This window comes from Alternaria alternata (assembly GCF_001642055.1).
Source record: "Alternaria alternata strain SRC1lrK2f unplaced genomic scaffold CC77scaffold_24, whole genome shotgun sequence".
NCBI classification, from domain to species: domain Eukaryota; kingdom Fungi; phylum Ascomycota; class Dothideomycetes; order Pleosporales; family Pleosporaceae; genus Alternaria; species Alternaria alternata.
In genome coordinates, this window is record NW_017306213.1 from 317,729 (window position 1) to 336,118 (window position 18,390).

Here is an 18,390-nt window from a genome sequence, read left to right on the forward strand (position 1 = left end):
GGTCTTGTTAGTACGTTGTAAGTACTCTGAACGAAGCAACGAAACGAACACAACTCGCAGCTGTTATACACACGCCTCGGAGAGTCTCAGCTAGGCGGTGTTGCAGTAAAGAAGACATCTGCCGAAGGATGGAACTTTGGGACATGCAATGGGGAAAGCTCGCCGCCGCGCCGCCGCTTGGCGCCCCACCAACCAACCGTTCTTGATTGGCCTGACAAGCGCCGGAAGGGGAGCTTGCTGAGACTCTGCAGAGGAAGGATGCACGATCAACACAACATCATCAAATCGAGCATGATACCGAAATGAGTGGGAAGACCCAAATCTGTTCATCCAGAATGAATCGAATACAGCACACCACCTTCCACGTATTGACTAGGCTTGAAGGGGTTGAGGTTCCTAACCCAACCTATGGGTAAATCCGTAGGTCATGGCAATCGTCGCCCTTCGCATGCCGGATGTGAGACCGTATATCTTCCATGATACTGATGTGATACTGCGTCAACATCGTCGCGGAGTAAACCGAAAGACACGAAAATGCCGTCGGTCAGGTATAACTCGCTAGCCGGGCTTCTCGGCTTCCTTTCTACAGTCACAGCAGCAGCAGTGAACGTGCGACAAGCGTACTCAGAGTCGGCAACCTATGACTACATTATTGTGGGTGGAGGACTCAGTGGGTTGGTAGTTGCCAACCGATTGACTGAAAATGCAAATAGTGAGTACGACATCGTCTAGCAAAGCGATTTGGCCTGTTAATAAACTCAAGTATCCGTGCTGGTCATCGAGAACGGGGTCATCGACGACAGACCCACGACGAGTGTGCCGTATTTTGCCAACATCAATGTCGAGAATTACTATCCCATCACATCTGCACCAGAACCATTCATGCAGAACAAGACTTGGATGGTACATGTAGGCAATGTTGTTGGAGGCGGTTCGGTCGTCAACGGCATGCAGTGGGATAGGGGCTCTGATGCGGATTACGATGCATGGGAACAGTTGGGAAACCCGGGTTGGGGATATGAAGGCCTGGCAAAGTACTTCAAAAAGTCCACTCACTTTGATGGCCCTTCAGAAGCGGTTCGCCATCATTTCAACATGACGTTCGATGCTAATGCGTAGGTGCACAATACCATCTCCACAAAGTCGTAGCTAATTCGTTCTCAGATATGGCGATGGGCCAGTCAAGGTATCGATACCCAGCTACCAGTATGAAGACTACGTCGACATCATGGGATCTTTCGTATCTAGGAGCGACATACCCCACTCGCCGGAAGGCTTCAGTAGACCCATTGGCACATTCTGGACGCCAAACTCCATTGACAACTCGACTAAGCAGCGCAGCCATGCTCGCAGAGCTTACTACGACCCAGTTCAAACACGCACCAACTTGCATCTTTTGACCAACACTCACGTGGATGAAATCCTGTTCAAGAATGGTAGTACGCTTGTAGCCAGTGGTGTTAAGTATACGTCCAACGCCGACTCCTCCCCCGGATCTGTACACGCAACGAGAGAGGTCATCCTGGCAGCTGGAGGCGTCTTTACACCGCACCTGCTCATGCTGTCTGGAATTGGTCCCAAGGACGAACTATCTGCCGCTAAGATCACTGCGAAGAAAGACCTGCCGGCTGTCGGTTCGAACTTCCAGGATCATCAAGCCTTGTACATGCGTTTTAACCTCTCAAATCAGTCCGTTCCGAACCCAGACATGCTCGTTACGACACCCGACCCAGCTTTTAACGCCACAGCTGCCGAGCTGTATGCAGCTAATCGCACTGGACCGTGGACCTTTGGGCGAGGCAATGCAGCACTATTCCTTGCATTCAAAGATTTTTCTACCAAGTATGCTGATATAACTGCCATTGTCTCTGGACAGAATGCAACTGCATACTTACCCCAACGCTACTCGAAGATCGACACTCTGCTGAAGGGCTTCATGGCACAGCGTAAGATTCTAGTCGACCACTACCTCTCGGACTATGCAGCGACCGGCGAATACCCGATCCAACCTTGGGGCCGAGCGACTACTGCCGTTCAGAAGCCTCTCTCCCGAGGCACTCTCTCCCTCAACACTACGAATCCATCGGCGAACCCGATCGTCGTTCGAAACGCATTCCAAAACCCAGTCGATAAGCTAGTTCTTGGCGAACTGGTGCGGTGGAACAGGCAGCACTGGACTACCGCGCCCCTACTCCAGCGCTACGCCCCCGTCGAGACCGTGCCAGGTGCGCAATATCAGACTGATGACGAGATCTTTGACGCCAGTATCAAAGCAGCTGCCTTGGATCCAACCTACGCTCATTCAAGCGGCGCATGTGCGCTTATGCCCGAAGAGTTGGGTGGTTGTGTCGATCCACAATTGAGGGTCTACGGAGTAGAAAGGTTGAGGGTCGTAGACGCGAGCATCCTGCCCTTGATACCAGCAGCGCACTTGCAGGCAACGATGTATGCTGTTGCCGAGAAGGCCGCAGATATAATTAAAGAGAATAAAAAAGCGTAGAGATGGACTGATGAGCAGAAAGATGTCGTTCTGGATGATCTTTCGAGGTTGAGTGAAATCGCAGTCAGCCTGTCAGCCGCATTTTGTAGAATCTGCTACAACGTCACATCGAGTGAATACGCCTTCTGTAGAACCGTCGCGTAGACCTTGATGACACTAGAAACATCTGAAGATAAGTCCAGAGCTAGCTGGCATAAGATAAAAAAAGGCGAGCTTCCTCGTAAAGTTAGTAATATAACCGGTCCGGGGGGACGCTTGCTAACCTCATGTACGCTAGCGCTATGCAAACTTCGAGTGAAAATGCTACTCGACCCTCAGGTTCCCCCGCACGCCACCAATCCGCTACAAGCAAAATGACGTGCTCCGTTGCATACACTGCGAAATTAGCCAACGATGCAACGATCGCCGGCTTGCGCGCGGACTGTTGGTAAGACGCTCGTTATCCACTAAGAACACTCAAGCTTCGCCATGAAAAGCTTCCATGCGCCAGCCTCTGAGCTTCGTCTCTTGCATTGCAGCATACTATCACGGTAAACTTCACCTACGATATGGCGACCGCGGACCCTGAGAAGGCGCCTCATGATGTCGCAGCATCACCCGACTCGTTGGACCGGATTCAGTCTCACTTCGTCAATGAGGATCGCTTGCGCCGCTCTCTCAGCGCCCGGCAGGTGCAGATGATCGCAATCGGAGGCACCATTGGAACTGGCCTATTTCTGGGTACTGGAAAAGCTCTCGCAACTGGTGGACCGGCTTCGCTACTCATCTGCTATTCTATCGTCGGCTTCATCGTCTTCTGCACCATGTTATCGCTCGGCGAAATGGCCGCCTTCGTTCCCGTCGCGGGCTCCTTCTGCACGTTCGCGGGTCGCTACGTGGATGATGCGTTTGGTTTTGCGCTGACATGGAACTACTGGTTCAACGATGCTGTTAGCACCGCCGCAGACCTGGTGGCTTTGCAGTTGTTGATACAGTACTGGAGCGATAGCGTCCCGTGGTATGCTGTGGGTATAGCAGTGTGGGTGCTTATTGTGTTGGCGAACATCATCAACGTCAAGGCATACGGCGAGCTTGAGTATTGGCTCAGTCTGCTAAAGGTGGTGACCATCATCATCTTCATCATCCTCAGTATTGCTGTCAATGCGGGTGGCAACACCGATTATGGGTACATTGGAGGAAAGTACTGGACTATCGGAGATGCACCCTTTGTGGGTGGCATTGGTGGCTTCGCATCAGTTTTTGTCACGGCATCTTTTGCCTACGGAGGAACCGAATCGATCGCAATCACCGCCGGAGAGACGCGTGACCCAGCACGTACGCTTCCTAGGGTTGTAAAGAACGTCTTCTGGCGCATTTTGCTCTTCTACATCCTGACGGCCATCATGATCGGATTCAACATACCGTACAACTACCCAGGACTTTCGACCAAGTCATCTCGCACATCGCCTTTCACCATCGCATTTCAAATGGCAGGCTCGAAAGCAGCTGGATCATTCGTCAACGCGGTGGTCTTAACCAGTGTCATATCTGCTGGTAATCACGCGCTGTACGCTGGCTCGCGATTGCTCTACACACTCGGCGCGAACGGACATGCACCCAAAGTGTTCACGAAGCTGACACGTTACCAAGTTCCATGGGTTGCAGTCATAACGACAAGCTTGGTGTCTATCGTGCTTTTCTCCCTATCCTTTGCAGGCTCTGGCCAGGTTTGGACATGGCTGCAGAATATTGTAGGTGTTTCGAACCAGCTAAGCTGGATCTGCATTGGTATCTCCTCGCTGCGTTTCCGCGCGGGTCTCAAGGCTCAAGGAAAGGAGCACCTGCTGCCCTTCCGAAACTGGATGTACCCTTGGGGTCCGATCATCTGCGTGGTTCTGAACTCTTTCATCGTCCTAGTGCAGGGATGGTCCTCATTCAGCCCCAAGTTCGCCGCCGTAGATTTCGTCAGCTTCTACCTGGAGCTACCAATATTCCTATTGATGATCGTCGTTTGGAAGCTATTGAAGAAGACGAAGTTTAGGAAAGCGAGTGAGATGGACCTCGAGACGGATGTCTACACTAAGGAAGATATGGAGCCGGCTGAAAAGGGGTGGAAAGGCAGAAGCAAGAGGATCGGGACATGGTTTTGTTTTTGAGGGCCCACTTTCGGGCCAGCATATATGAGAGTATCGCGTATGTACCGTTATTATGAACTAATGTTAGCAAAGTGACCAGCGAACTCTAGATATACGTTGACACTAAGACCACTAGATTTGCTTCTACTATAGCCTCTCGAAGCCGTTCTCTCTGACGGTAATGTGATTGATAAATGCTTACAAGATGGATCACTAGCTGGAGCTGTTCATCACTTCCAGGCGGCATTCCAGAGACTAACAACACCAAAGATGACGGATAAGGATACAATACCTAGGTATGAGCTTCATAAATGCTCGTCAATGTTCTGTGACAGTGCTAGACGCTCTACAACGCTTCAGGACGCGGCTTCAGCCTCACAAATGTAGTAAGACTGGTAAATTTAGATAGTAGGGTGTGATTGGCAGGTCTCAGTTACCTCGGCTAGGGGTGAGTGGTATTTCTCATGGAATGCGGTAACGAACACGATGAGACAGCGCAGCTGCCGGCCACGAATAAGATGACGATAAAATTACAAGCCCTCGCTTGCCTGCGGCCATGAATGGCTTCGGACGATTGGTCGGCTTTCATGGCCTTTCGTAAACCGCTATCAGCGAGGAGTTCCGGTCTCAGCTGAACTTATCAGTGACGTGGTCAGGCTCTAGTCAATAAACACGACGTCCCCCACGACATTTCCTGCTAACAACGTCTTCTTTAAGCCTGTTCGGCTTGTTCCTTCGAACCACACTAATTCAAAGCCATTCCGCGTCACTGTGATGGCCAACAACTTTCGTTACGAGCCACTAGTTGGGTCATACTCGACACGAGTAATAACACTCTTGCCCAGCGCTTCAAGGGAAGACAGAGTTGAAGTTAGCCTTGAAGAAGTAGATCTTGGAAGTTCGCCCTCATACGAAGCATTGTCATATGCATGGGGAGATCCCTCGCAGAAGGTCGCTCTCCAATGCCATGGGAAAGATCTGTACGTCACACCAAACTGCGAAAGTGCACTGCGGCATCTGCGGAAAGACAGCAGTGTTAGGACACTATGGGTAGATGCGATTTGCATCGATCAAAGTTCAATCGACGATCGAAATCAGCAGGTTCGCATCATGGGCGATATCTACTCGAAAGCAAGTCTGGTCCTTATCTGGCTTGGACCTGCTGTTCCAGTCAACTCCGCTTTTTTCGGATTCCTTAACGAATTTGAGAATCTAAGAAGCGTGGATCAAGAGACTCAAACCCTCTTATCAACAGAGTTATATCAGGCTCTCCAAAGTAATGACCATCCCTAGCTTCTATCATCCACCTGTTCCGACACTGACTATACTTCGTAGCGAGTGTTCTATTGGAGTCTTTCAAAGCCCTATTTCAGCGGTCATGGTTCCAACGTATCTGGACTCTTCAAGAAGTAGCGTTGGCCAAAGATTCCTTGGTCATTTGTGGCGATTCGAAAATCTCCTGGTCGATTCTTGTATACGCCGTAGATCAACTTAGGGCGGCGGAGAACAGTATTGGTGTTTACGGAGACTTCTCTGTGTTCGACTCTGCCATATCTGCACACCATGTCATGGTACAGAGTCTTCTGCCAGGGCCTCAAATCCGTTCGGCTGTGAACCCGAACCCGGATCGGCCAGTCACGCGAATCCTAGTAATGTCTCTCCGCAGACGCGCCACCGAACCCAAAGATCATATATTTGGCTTGTACTCCATACTTCAACGACTAGATGCCAATCTCCCTCCTCCGGACTATGAACGAAGTATCGACCAAATATTTACGGAAGCTGCGAGGCTAGCCATTGAGAAAGATAACAGTCTTTGGATTCTTGATTTCGTTGACGGTATTGAAGAGAAGCAGCACTGGCCATCATGGGTACCAACTTGGATCGACATGCTGATTCCAGGCCCCATAGAAGTGAACGCATTTAGTCCCGGTGCCGCTGGGGACTCTCGACCGCGATACACATTTTCAGAAGATAGCAGACGTCTCACCCTTCGCGGCAAGATCGTGGATAGGATCATGATAAAGGCTGGAAGGTCGCCATGCTTTGGTGACCGGTACCAATTGGATCGGGAAGACAGGCTTATATTCGATCTTCAGGAGAGAGAAAACTCCGTCAAAGCCTTCCAAGAGTGGATAATTTGTTTCCGCGCCTTCAAAATGATGGCTCAAAACACTCTAGCGAACAGATACGGGGACGATTCTCAGCATGTCATCGCCTTCATCCGTGTATTACTGCAAGACTTTACAGTTGTGCCCGATAGCTTGAGGAATATTCCTGAACTGTTGCGCGGGTTCAGCAATTGGCAACTTTATCTCAGTGCCACGAATCCTGGTTCGAGCATGCCGATGCCTCTACTCATGGCTAGGCTCAAGCCACCGTCGTACGATCCATCCTCGCTACCTGAATGGCTTAGTGATCTCACCAATACAAACGAATGGAATATTTATGAAGCTATCCAGCAAGATCCTTCAGCGGCACTGTTTCATAATCACGTCGCGCTTGGTACCCGCGCCAAGCTGTTTTTCGTAACAGAAAACGGATATTACGGTACCGCTTCAGCGACTATCGAATGCAACGACTACGTAGTCCTCGTCTCCGGTCTCCAGGTACCGCTGATAGTAAGACCCACCGAAGGGAAAGCGGGTCATTACAAGCTTTTTGGGCCAGCTTTCGTGAATGGTATGATGAGTGGTGAGCTTTGGCCAGAAACAGAAGAGGATTTAGTGGATCTCACGATAGTATAACCACCCAAGACTTATGCCATTATTCCCTCTATCGAATACAACTTTAGTATGCCTGTGCGATACCTTCCTGAGCGTAGTTCCTTACAGCACGATATCGGGTAATAAGAGGGTATGTTGTTTTAAAGGACTTGAGATGAATCGTTATCAAGCTATGATAGCCATTACCATGTATTTATGCCCTGTGCTGAGTCAGGCCGGGCCGTTCTGGTCCATGTCCTGACAGAAGCATGCTAAGGCGGGTCGCGGGATAGCATGGCCCCGGCTTATTGTGCTATGCGACACCCACTCTAATTTATACAACCAAGCTGGTTCCTTCCGAGGCTCGCCTAGATCTCATGTTGCAAGTGTTCACTGTGGTTAATGCTGATCTGCTAACAAAGTGAACAATAGCGCGTGTTCTCACGGTACATGACGAATCTTCTGGTATAGTGCAAGTGTCGTTGCGCTCGGCGCGGATGCATTCTTTCGATATATCTGACCGTCGAACGCTGAACTACATGACTTTGATAGTCGACTTAGATCGCGTAGTTGGCAGATTGGTTGAGGAATCCTTCGGTTTCGGCATTGATCGAGGCTGGAGGACGACTTAGGTAGCTAGGTACCATCACACCGGATTTTGCGTGTCGCAAAGCGTCAGCATGTGGTTCCAGTGTAACCTATGTGGCGCCCAACACAACACTACGCCTACACCAACCGGCGAATTTTAGCCACGCATTGCATTGCTTGTCGCAGCCAGATCCAGATATCTGCAAGCAGGATCTAGGAGTTGAAACTCACAGCCCAGCCACAACGGGACGCCTACTTGGCGGGCGCCAACCATACTGGGATAGGGCAAGTGTCTTTCCCTGTTCAACGCTGTTCGTGCTGCAAAGTTCCGCCCCGCATATCGCCTAAACCCCAAATGCATTACCGTGCCTCATGCACCCACTCACAGCCATCGAACGCGACTAGGATGTCGAGATAGATGGGCGTAGTTAAATGACACGATAGTTGGGGTCCAAAAGACAAGTCCCACCCTGCGACAATGTTGCAAACTATGAGAGCTTCCCTGTCGCTCTTTTTACCCTCAATTCCGAGCAGTGTTTGCGCTGTCGATTCTTGTACTATCCCCTAGACGTTCGTTGCAACTCGTCATGTTTTCCTTTCTGTTGCAGTTGGGCTCTGTTGGCGTCGCAGCAGCGGCCTTGATAAATCCCCCAATGCCTGCACCGACCGCTCCTGCAGTGCTCCCTAGGCAAGATACTGGTATCGTAGTCGTAGGTTACCAAGACATTGGCACCGAAAGCGACCAACCTATCTGTGAGTATGCCAGCTCTACGTATTGATTTCGCCATCTGACGATCTGACCTTACTCTAGGGGCGGTTTCGACTTTCCCTCGATCGGAGGGCTATCTTTTCACAACTGGCAGCCTCTGGCAAAAGTGCAAAGCATCCTCGGCTTTCGAAGTTGACGGCTCGAGCACAACTTCTCCATTACCGAGGACAGGCTGCGAAGCTTGGACGAGTTGCTTCCACACGACGGTATATGGAACTGGAGGTCTAACTAGTACTTGGTGAGTTGGATTGCACAGATGTTGTGTAAGATGAACCAGGTTAACGAAACGACTAGCGATGGAGAGTATGGATCCTGTTACTCAGATATCATGTTCACCACCTCCGGCGCTTCTGACGCATACACTCGTATCTACTGCGACTGGACGGGGAGTCATCCATTACTGTCTACAACTCTGTACAAGGAGCTTCCGGCAAACGGTACGCAGGATGACACAAACCTTGGACTCTGCTCACTACTGACATATCACAGCGAACCCAACATCAGTCGTATCCCAATCAGAAGCCTCCGCTACACCGGCATCGAACAGCAACCCGTCGCCTTCGGCATCTACTCCGTCTCCGACAGCTAGTCCTTCAAACGAGGAAAATCAGTCCCCTGGTGGCGGCGGTGCGGGCAATACCGCTATAATCGCGGGTAGCGTTGTCGGAGGTCTTGCAGTCATTGCATTCGCTGGTGTAGCTATCTTGTACATTCTTAAGCGCTCGAAGCGCCATGCCGCGGGCGCTCCGATTCCGTCCAGCGATGGCGACTCTGCAGATCCCCACGGTACGCCAGAGATGACAAGAGATGGATACCCAGAGGCACCGGCATATTCACCAATGGCGACGAAGTACGGTCACGCAATCAATGGAGGCGAGCTTGATGGGCAGCATGGAACGGCGGAGCTGGGTGGCGTGCCGCTACATGAGGCTGAGGGACGACGATAGAGCGAAGAAAGGCAGACCTGTGCGAAAACAAGAGGCCATGAATGTGGTTAAGAGGGCTGTGGTGTATTAATTAACATAACCGCATGATCATCAATGCGCTTTCCGGTACGCTTACGCGTCGATCCCAAATATGGTGCCAGCCAAACGCTAGCCAATGTCATACCTCGACGTAGCGTCCAGCCGGTCTAAACACAGCGCATCTATTCATTATGTGAGCAGGCAGTTTTTATGAAGCGTCTCCATTCGACAATTCACAAGGCAGACTCTGGCCCTAGCTACCATTACGATCCGATTTGCCAGTCTTGGCCCCGAGTCAGCATTAAGGAACGGCGGCGCTGCGGCGCTTACCTAAGACTGTACCAATGGCGTTTCCTACACATCATAGCCATACTGACATGTTACCAACTTCGGATGTTACACAGAACAGCCTGCTCACGACATTCAAAGCTGGGGAGTGTATCATTGAGACACTTCGCCATGGTGGACTTGATTTGCGGTGTGTTCAGGTGGGTGCAGCACGGGCAGGGAGCCGCAGCCACGCAGGTCCAGGCCGATGACCCAGTATTTGGCCGACCAATGTGTACGCGGGTCCTCGAAGCCGGAGATGATCAGTAGCATCTGACAGTACAAAGTACGGTGAAACAGGCAGTTAGGATGAAAGCGTGCGCGTTCCCCATCTGGGCTGTTTCTTGACCTTTATTTGTTGCAGAGCCTCCATCTGCTCTCTCGACCTTCACAGCGTACGAACACTATGTCTCTCTTGGAAACATACCAGCCTCTACCCCTTACGATCGCTGTATTACTCTTCTTCATATCCGTTAGCACACTCGGCATTACAAGCCATACGATATGGCTCTTGGCGCAATACTTCCCAGCTGGCGCTTGGTACATTTGGAGGGAACAGAGCGACGTGTACGAAGAGCAACAGACAAGACAACAATGGATCGCTGTCGACTATAACGACACTACCGACAGATTAGCACTTGTCCGAGCGGTACTGGGGGCAGCAGCAGGTTTACTAGGTATCTGCGTTTCACGGGTGAGGAGAAGAAGCGTGGTGGAAGACGAGATAAAGGTATTGTTCTTCTCATGCAGTGTATCTTGCTTGCTGCTTACAATTCGCTCAGACATCTCGCTCTTGCTTCCAGAGTAGAGCTTCGTATATCATAGCTGTGATTTTTGCCATCGCATCCTTCACCAGCACACTGACGTCCGCCATATGGTCTACGATTCTTCATCACCAATCGTCCGAGCGTTGCCGCGTACCAACATTCCTGAGCGAGTACAACAATAAATACACTTGTACGCGAGAATTAGCGGCATGCGTCATGTTACCAGTCATCACGAAACGAGATGATAGCGTGAGAAAACAGGCTTGTGATGAGACAGTAAGCATTGGATTCAAGAACGCATAATGAGATACCTGGCAGCTAACCACTATGCCATATAGAAAACCGCCCGATGGCTGATTGTGCCCATGCTTATACTAGGTTTGGGGTTGGTTGTGGGCTATACTGTACAGGTCTGGTCTACTAGGCGACGAACCGCTTGGGAAAGAAGGGTCGAGGGTAGGGTGTATGTTCTGGAGAAAGCTGAATGAATATCCCATACACATTGTGACTACTGACCAGTTCGTGACGCGATCGTGCACTGGTGAGTGCAGATAGTTGGACAACCCGCTGATATGACCATATGCAAAGAGCCTCTATTAAAATTATTGGTCAATCGTTTGTTACACTAATTGATTATGCCATCTGCCCCCTCACCGCACCAGGCAGCGCCAGGCTCGAATGGGTATCCGCCATGAACGCTGCCGGGTTCGCTTCGATCATGCTGACATGGAAACCTTCGCCCGAATCCACACCTTCAACCATAACCCCAGTCGTAAATGGACCTTTCATACATCCTGCACTGTTTCTGACCCCTTCGTTTCCCTCCACCGGCTCCGGGTTTGGGAATGAGATTCGGGGCGGTCCACTAGCACCACGTGCGGCCTCGTGTATATGTGTTGCCGTGGTTGCGGGAGAATCGAATTCGCCTTGAAAATTGTGCAGAGTGATGTTGTAGCAGATCATGTTTGAGGCACTGTTGATGCCGAAGTTAAAGGTGCCGGATGCGCCGGCGAGACCGCCAGTCGGCTCGGTACCGTTTACGACTTCCTCTGGGACAGCATTGATGAAGTGGGTGGAAGAGAAATCGAACAGCTGCTGACCATTAATGACTCCAGCGGCAGCGGCCCCTTCGCCGCCAAGATCGATCGATAGTTGCAGCTGAACTCGGCCGCTGCCGATGTCAAGTGGCGCAGCGATCGCGCCGAGCACCAGGCTTGCAATAGTCGCGAAAGTGATGGTATACATTATGGTATAATTTGTGGATATCGAGTGTTTTCCAAAAATGTGTGTTAAAAGTCTTGTCAAAAGAATGTGACAATAAGAAAGAAGTGAATGGATGAAAGAACGGAAGTGAAGAAAGACTGGTCAACAGCGAATTATTCCTGCAAAAATCTTTACGACTTGTTCCAGAACTCTTTATATGCTGTTCAAAATTTGGTGATGCAGCATACGTGGATGCCTTAGCACCAAGGCTTGGTGTTGGCCTGGAAGTTGTTGTCCCGATATTTGAGGCACCTCTGTAACGTATGCTGGGTTTCCGGCATCTTGGCCTAACCCAACACCCGACGCGGCGCCTTGGGACCTCATCATCCAGACGCAAATTTTACATACTGAGCCGATATATACGACAGAGTCGTGAAGTTTTCTTGGGGTGCCGACGCGCGCACGGTTCCGAAAGTCAATAGTGAATATCACCAATTCGTCGCAGCTGTTTCTCGTTTGCCAAGAGCACAAGTCAAGTCGTAATTCTGGCCTGATTTTGTCTCAGCCACGGATGGCTGAGTCGTAAATGTCGCTTTCCCACTGCCTTTCCTTGCAGCGCGAGATGGATTCATGCAACTGATCGTTGAGGTAGTGATTATGAATGCATCTATCCCAAATGGCACAATGACCACGCTTGGATGAAATCGCCGAAATTCCGTGCTGAAAAACAGCAAAAGCGATGTTAGTATGGCTTCATTTGAAATGCGCCAGAGAGGCTGGGTTGTTAGGACAGCTTGCTCAGCTATGTACCCGTTGCCCTGATTACTCATGGCCCCTAAAGTATGCTGCAAGGCTATAAAGATCGTACCAAGAAAGCATGGGTAAAATATACTTTGAATCAAGGTGTTCTCTTAATAGTCTATAGCGAATGTACGAATACAATGTGTGAAGTGAAGACGAGAATATTGCTTGTAAACGATATCCTTGTGGCCGACTACAGTCCCGCACCAGCTCCAGGGAACTTTGAAAGCAGAGACTTGTCGTACTTCGCAAGCTCGGGGCAGCCAAGATCCGCAAGGATGGGGTTCAAAGCATCGGTCAATTTCTGGACAGCAGCCAGAACGTTTCCGAGTAGACCCTTGAGGATATCCGGGGCGGCGGAGTTAACGGCCTGGAATGCGAAGCACATGAGGTTGTTTCCTTCGAGTAACGTCTCAGCGTTGAAAACGCCGCCCGTGAGGTCTGCAATGTTGACGCCAGTGAAGGTGTTAGGTTTGCCAGTGTTGCCGCCAATGACTGCCATGTAAGGAAGTGCTTGAAGCGCACCTACAGCATCGAGAGTGAAGGCTGCGATTCCGTAGTCGTCACCGATGGCGCGACGGTACCACTAAAATGTCAATTAGCCGGCGTAAGAGACTTAAAGTAGAAAGGGGATACATACGTTTTCTGGGATCCTCTCACGACCTGGGGCCCACTTGAAGCTTCCTGGCTGACCAGTAACACCCTCGAAAGACTTGAGTGTCTCAGCGTCAAGATAACCTTCTGGGTATTCCGCGGAGTGGTTGGAGAAAAAGTGGTAGGTGAAAAGGTATGTCGCAGTGTTGATTGCAAAGTGTGTTACTGGTCCGGCCCAGTAGTGTCCGTTGGTCGCAACAGAGTCCTTGTATCGCTTGCCACGGAAGGGATGCATAACTGTCAGGTCGTAGCCATTGGGACCGATAGGCATGGCGATGAGTTGCTCGAACTGGGGAAGGTTGAGAGAGACTGGATCGCCGCTACTGCTGGTTAGTCACATGACTGTGCGATAGCATAGCGTAAGACGTACGTTTTGTAGACGTCTCCTCGTGTAGGAGAGCAGTCAGCCTCGAAGCGGTTGTGTGTTGCACTCAACCCTTGTGGCTCTCCGATCAGCCCAAGACCGGTAACGAGTCCGCCAACCAGTCCGCCACTCTTTGGCTTTCCACCGATGGAGACTGAAGTGATGTCACCACCCATAACGGTAGCAAGCACTGACAAGAAGCCAGAAAGTTCAATGCCCATGCCGAACACTATAACATTGTTAGAAAGCGGGCTGGTGATGTATTAAAGGCGAATATACCTTCATTTGACGCCATTGTCAACTGTGTGAGACTTGCAATTCCGTTTCGGGGGAGGTAACCGTGGTTTGCCATTACATTCAGGCCTGGACATGGCCCACGGAGGTCGCCCGAACCTGGTGCGATCTATGCATCCAACTGTTAGCATTCCATGCACACAACTTCTCGATAACCGTAAGACAACATACATATGCATGGTCGCCAGTAGTGCTGATGCGCTGGGCCTTTGCATCGAATCCAGGTGGTAAGATGCTGGCACCGAGTTGACGCTTCGTCTGTACCTCGTTTGAGATCTTTGCTGCCAACTCAGTGATCTCCGCGAGCTGCTCAGCACTGATGTCCTTGTCGAGGTTGTCAAGAAGGTTTGCTGGGAAGGCAAAAGCTGCCAAGGAAAAGAGAGTGGCGCCGCAGAAGATTGAAGCCTTCATGTTTGCGATCAAGGATTGATAAATACTAAGGAGTGTAGGTATCGACAACGAGTGAAACAACTCAGCACTCGTGGTCTTGTTATATGTAGAGAGCGTGAAGTCGCGATGGCGAATCGCATGAACGAGTATCCAATCATTCTTGATCGTTTTCGTATCGGAAGTTTAATTCAGGAGTGGTGTGTGCCTGGTCATCGGATGGGGATCGTAGCGCATGTACGGGCCTTCATGATGGCAAACCTTCTGTGCGAGCGTAGAACAATGATTCTGATTCTGTTATTAAAAGGCCGACAGAAGGGCCGAGTAGGAGGGATGGCATTGTCAGTGCAGCCTCAAAATCGCGCCTGACACGCTATAGACACGTACTAGCATGCTGATTGAGGCAGGTCGGAGCATTAAGTCTCGTTTGATTGGGCGGGTGCTTGACACCGACGTAGTTGGTTGTGACAGCGATAAAGCCCCTGGTGCGCGCATAGTGTGTCTTGGTGGTCCGGGGATACTAGGCGTTGTTGAGATGGTGGGCTTGCAGTTGCGCTATCTGGGGACCTGCCGAGTCGTGTCGTGGAGGCGGGCCTGCAGATCTCCCAATGACGCTAGCCATGGATGGATTGGGAACACACATGGCACCAGGGCGAGTAGGATCGGCACTCAGATTTTACTTGGTGTTGACGACTCAGAATCAGGATGATTAAAGTAACCAATGCGAGAGGCAAACAAACACTGAGGTTGCATATGTTGATGGAACGCTGGTTCCTAAGTGATGCCGAATGTTGGCCGAAAATTCATGATTCGTTACTATAACGAGGACATTATGAGCGATACCCAACCCGGATATCTGACTATCTCCCACAATCACGGCTAGAGCCTGCTGTTTTCTGTGGTAAGGAGTATTCGCCCAAAGGCCAGTCTTCTGCGTGTATGGGTGCGCGTGTTATGGAGTCTGGCAACGAGTCGGGAGTCAACGCTGTCACACGTCCAGTTTTCTCGTCCACAACAAGATCATCCAACTCTATGTAGCCCTCCTTGCGATCCTGATTCTCAATATCATCATCTCTAAACAGAGAATCCGTACTAGTGTGGCCTGTGATACGTGTGATCTTTTTGCTCAAACGACGTGTGTCGTTTGCAAGTGTGCTTGCGTTATTCGAAGGCTGAGAAGGATTGCTTCCTGAAGCAGTGGATTTCGATTTGCTTCGGCTCGTCGAGTTGTGGTAGTTTGACATCGCTTGGCTGACTGCTTGTTTGAAGAAGACACGGAGTATGGGGATGGACGTGGCAACAATCGTCATGGCGGACTCCGCGGTTGACCAAATGACGGAGTTGTATGCTTCATCTGGGTTTGTTAGCAATAGCCACGGAACGATCTTCGAGTTGTCTTACATGAAAGATCTTGGGTTTGCAGCAGTTCGACATATCTTGCTCTGACGATAGCGGTGGCTCCTGCTCTATAACTCCGTCAGCGCGACCCTGTTGTAAAACAAGGTCAACCCACAAAAGCCCCAAGCTCATCGCTATACCGACTCCAATCTTCTCCGCAGTACGCATCTTAAGGTTCCATAGGACTTTCCATGGTAGTAGTGCCAGGGAAATATCCATGATTGCAGCCCATACTGCCCCATATGTCAGTTACCCTGTCACGACGGATCATTATAGGGTCTACGAACCAGCTTGGAACCTTCCATATTGTACAGAAGGATGTTTGTCAACACACGTTCCAGGTAAAATATCCACGAATGTTTTCGTTAACGGCTTGCAAAGGGTCCAAGGAAGGACAGCTACCGGTACTGCAAAGGCGAAGAGGGTAATGATGGCAAACCAGACGTAGGCCTTCAGCCATCCTTCTGTCAATCGGAGCAGAGTGACGCCAAACGAGATTTTGCTCAAGATGATGGCGGCAATAGATACGGTAAGTCCGGATGCACCGTAATACGTGATGCGCTCAAAATGGGAAAAGTCGACTAAAGCATGGATTAGAGAATGGTATCATGAAGGCTACAATACTTTCTTACTGTCAAGCGCGTGCTTCCCAAACCCCAAGTTTATACTTAGTTGGTTCAAAATGAGTTGAACGAGGAGTAAGAACTGCGTTGCATTAATGGCCAGGTCTCTGCTTGAGTTTCGGAATCACTTACCCAGCTGATTACAAGCAGACCATCGTCGTACCAAAATTTCTTTTGACTTTGGCGGATCCCGCAGCGAACAACGAGGAAGAGAAGGGAGACTCCACCAAGCGACCAACAAGTAATGCTCATCAACGGACCATGTGATTCACTCGGGTCGCTCCTCCAGTTGTTGAACTGGGAAGACATCTGTGCGCTCGCGGAAGGCCGTATATTAGATGCAAGTGAATTGCCCGGTGGCTATTGTGAGATCCGGCGGGGTATCAATCAGGTAGGCATGTATGCTTTGCGGAACCAGAAACCAATGTATAGGTAACAGTCCGTGGGTATCGGGGTGTAGGGCATAAGCTATAGGACGAGCTAGTGCCCGAGGATTTTACGTATCCCCACGGTCCGGCGAAGATCTGGCCGAACCCGGTTGTACGGGTTTCGACGATGCGATGGTGTTGAGGTATGCAATTTCTCGTAGTTTTAATGCCGGAGCCCATAACAGCATCACAAAAGGGTGGGTTTATGCTGGATCCAGCCTCGTCTCGGTGTTAACGTTTCTGGGGCGTGCTTTATGAGCTTACCTAGTTTGGGCTGAAACTAGTGTTCGGGAAGGCTCAGTTGAGACCATGGCCATCGTCATATCCCAGAGACTTGGCCAATCGCTGGTTTTGCAACTGCTGCTAGCCTGCGTGAACGACGGCCCGAGCAGAGGACCCCTCCACTGATCTGTTTAGCACGCGCTTAGGACGCGCGCTAGCAACGGGCCCGTCTGCGCCGGTAGACATTCCGTTCTCGAGAATGCGGCCATGAGTGATGGATATATACATTAGACATTAGTGCCAAGGTGCCATGTAATGCTATCGCAGATCTCTGCCGTGGGGTCAAGGGAGTCGGTATTCGTTGCCGCACCAGGATCTGCGCCCAGATTGGATGATGCCCGCCCAGCTCCCTCATTTCCGATTTAAAGTTTGGTATATGTCGAGCTAGTAGTGGACAGCCACAATCTTCCACGATCCGGAACCAGAACCAGGTACACGTGCATTTTTTTCGGGGGCGTTGCTTGTCGTCCATACATGAGAGCAAGGAGCGATGCTGGTATCCGGTACCAGCCCAAAGTCAGTTGCTAAGCATGCGTTGCGACAACGTCGGGTAGTCGCTCCGATAGGTGAGTGCTCGAGCGACTTCGATACATTGCGTCAGGATACTGCGAGTACTACAAACCTAAAGCGCCAGCAACTCGCGGCAGTCTTGATCGATACAACAATTGCGAAGTGTCTACGTATGTGGTCGCAGCTGCTAGCTATATGACTGCTGTACAGAACTTCAGTCCACATCGCCAGTATAACGAGCTGTTAGGGAACCTTCACTTACTTTGCGGTGAACAGCGTTCTCGATAACGTCCATGTACAGTGCCGTATGATTACTATTCTTCCGCAGATAACAGCGATAAGTCCGTTATCCCAAGCTTCGCTTCTTAACACCCCGCAAACATCATGTATGTTGGAGAACCTGATACTAGAGCATAGCGGATTCACGCCCGATCCGACTACGTTGGTACAGATCTGATCGTGAGGCGAACAGCCACGTGCAGCAACAGTCGCACGTACTGCCACAACTGGACTGACAGATGGACTAGTAGGCCGGGCACCTTTGATTGGCCAAATCTGCTCCCAAAATGCTCAGCTGACGAATGACATCGAGTCTCTAAAGAACCGTACGAAAGGCGGATGACTTCTGCTGGAAGACTTTACTATAGTGACTCCTACACCTGGCCACAGTATGGTAGTGCGTTTGTGGTGCCGTACAATCTATCGAAAGCA

General features: G+C 50.5%; 8 protein-coding genes across 8 annotated transcripts; 5 read left to right on the top strand and 3 right to left on the bottom strand.

Moving 5' to 3' along the window:
* Positions 1-278: 278 nt before the first annotated feature.
* Positions 279-2,722, top strand: CC77DRAFT_972689 (choline dehydrogenase). The gene is made up of 3 exons (XM_018535863.1): positions 279-712; positions 764-1,115; positions 1,165-2,722. Exons 1-3 carry the CDS (start codon positions 535-537, stop codon positions 2,498-2,500), a joined length of 1,866 nt encoding a protein of 621 aa, XP_018381179.1. The 5' UTR covers positions 279-534; the 3' UTR covers positions 2,501-2,722.
* Positions 2,723-2,837: 115 nt separating this feature from the next.
* Positions 2,838-4,747, top strand: CC77DRAFT_1024702 (hypothetical protein). Its single transcript, XM_018525924.1, has one exon. The coding sequence runs from the start codon at positions 3,049-3,051 to the stop codon at positions 4,633-4,635; it is 1,587 nt and encodes a 528-aa protein (XP_018381180.1). The 5' UTR covers positions 2,838-3,048; the 3' UTR covers positions 4,636-4,747.
* Positions 4,748-5,388: 641 nt separating this feature from the next.
* CC77DRAFT_1098912 (HET-domain-containing protein) lies at positions 5,389-7,577 on the top strand (the record flags this gene model as incomplete). The annotated part of the gene is made up of 2 exons (XM_018529970.1): positions 5,389-5,890; positions 5,950-7,577. The coding sequence occupies 2 exons, from the start codon at positions 5,389-5,391 to the stop codon at positions 7,359-7,361; spliced, it is 1,914 nt and encodes a 637-aa protein (XP_018381181.1). The 3' UTR covers positions 7,362-7,577.
* Positions 7,578-8,494: 917 nt separating this feature from the next.
* CC77DRAFT_1065821 (hypothetical protein) lies at positions 8,495-9,623 on the top strand (the record flags this gene model as incomplete). Its single annotated transcript, XM_018528841.1, has 4 exons — positions 8,495-8,660; positions 8,719-8,914; positions 8,971-9,113; positions 9,166-9,623. 4 exons carry the CDS (start codon positions 8,495-8,497, stop codon positions 9,621-9,623), a joined length of 963 nt encoding a protein of 320 aa, XP_018381182.1.
* A 350-nt stretch (positions 9,624-9,973) lies between these two features.
* Positions 9,974-11,177, top strand: CC77DRAFT_436276 (hypothetical protein). Its single transcript, XM_018531676.1, has 3 exons — positions 9,974-10,203; positions 10,256-10,698; positions 10,751-11,177. Exons 2-3 carry the CDS (start codon positions 10,375-10,377, stop codon positions 11,036-11,038), a joined length of 612 nt encoding a protein of 203 aa, XP_018381183.1. The 5' UTR covers positions 9,974-10,203; positions 10,256-10,374; the 3' UTR covers positions 11,039-11,177.
* Positions 11,178-11,296: 119 nt separating this feature from the next.
* Positions 11,297-12,201, bottom strand: CC77DRAFT_436249 (hypothetical protein). Its single transcript, XM_018531675.1, has one exon. The coding sequence runs from the start codon at positions 11,978-11,980 to the stop codon at positions 11,369-11,371; it is 612 nt and encodes a 203-aa protein (XP_018381184.1). The 5' UTR covers positions 11,981-12,201; the 3' UTR covers positions 11,297-11,368.
* A 661-nt stretch (positions 12,202-12,862) lies between these two features.
* Positions 12,863-14,539, bottom strand: CC77DRAFT_998759 (Cloroperoxidase). The gene is made up of 5 exons (XM_018536544.1): positions 14,223-14,539; positions 14,037-14,160; positions 13,764-13,986; positions 13,380-13,713; positions 12,863-13,325 (listed from the first exon to the last, which is right to left on the bottom strand). The coding sequence occupies exons 1-5, from the start codon at positions 14,460-14,462 to the stop codon at positions 12,933-12,935; spliced, it is 1,314 nt and encodes a 437-aa protein (XP_018381185.1). The 5' UTR covers positions 14,463-14,539; the 3' UTR covers positions 12,863-12,932.
* A 759-nt stretch (positions 14,540-15,298) lies between these two features.
* CC77DRAFT_1065824 (hypothetical protein) lies at positions 15,299-16,768 on the bottom strand (the record flags this gene model as incomplete). The annotated part of the gene is made up of 6 exons (XM_018528842.1): positions 15,299-15,792; positions 15,840-15,904; positions 15,952-16,069; positions 16,124-16,417; positions 16,469-16,541; positions 16,592-16,768. The coding sequence occupies 6 exons, from the start codon at positions 16,766-16,768 to the stop codon at positions 15,299-15,301; spliced, it is 1,221 nt and encodes a 406-aa protein (XP_018381186.1).
* Between the last annotated feature and the right edge of the window lie 1,622 nt (positions 16,769-18,390).

What these genes read in the sequence shown, in the direction of transcription:
- CC77DRAFT_972689 (XM_018535863.1), top strand. Translation starts at nt 535, where the DNA reads ATGCCGTCGGTCAGGTATAACTCGCTAGCCGGGCTTCTCGGCTTCCTT. An exon ending in ATTGACTGAAAATGCAAATA is followed by an intron (nt 713 to 763) that starts GTGAGTACGACA and finishes AATAAACTCAAG; the next exon opens with TATCCGTGCTGGTCATCGAG. An exon ending in ATGACGTTCGATGCTAATGC is followed by an intron (nt 1,116 to 1,164) that starts GTAGGTGCACAA and finishes ATTCGTTCTCAG; the next exon opens with ATATGGCGATGGGCCAGTCA.
- CC77DRAFT_1024702 (XM_018525924.1), top strand. Translation starts at nt 3,049, where the DNA reads ATGGCGACCGCGGACCCTGAGAAGGCGCCTCATGATGTCGCAGCATCA.
- CC77DRAFT_436276 (XM_018531676.1), top strand. Translation starts at nt 10,375, where the DNA reads ATGTCTCTCTTGGAAACATACCAGCCTCTACCCCTTACGATCGCTGTA. An exon ending in TGGTGGAAGACGAGATAAAG is followed by an intron (nt 10,699 to 10,750) that starts GTATTGTTCTTC and finishes CAATTCGCTCAG; the next exon opens with ACATCTCGCTCTTGCTTCCA.
- CC77DRAFT_436249 (XM_018531675.1), bottom strand. Translation starts at nt 11,980, where the DNA reads ATGTATACCATCACTTTCGCGACTATTGCAAGCCTGGTGCTCGGCGCG.
- CC77DRAFT_998759 (XM_018536544.1), bottom strand. Translation starts at nt 14,462, where the DNA reads ATGAAGGCTTCAATCTTCTGCGGCGCCACTCTCTTTTCCTTGGCAGCT. An exon ending in GACAATGGCGTCAAATGAAG is followed by an intron (nt 13,987 to 14,036) that starts GTATATTCGCCT and finishes ACAATGTTATAG; the next exon opens with TGTTCGGCATGGGCATTGAA. An exon ending in CGAGGAGACGTCTACAAAAC is followed by an intron (nt 13,714 to 13,763) that starts GTACGTCTTACG and finishes AACCAGCAGTAG; the next exon opens with CGGCGATCCAGTCTCTCTCA.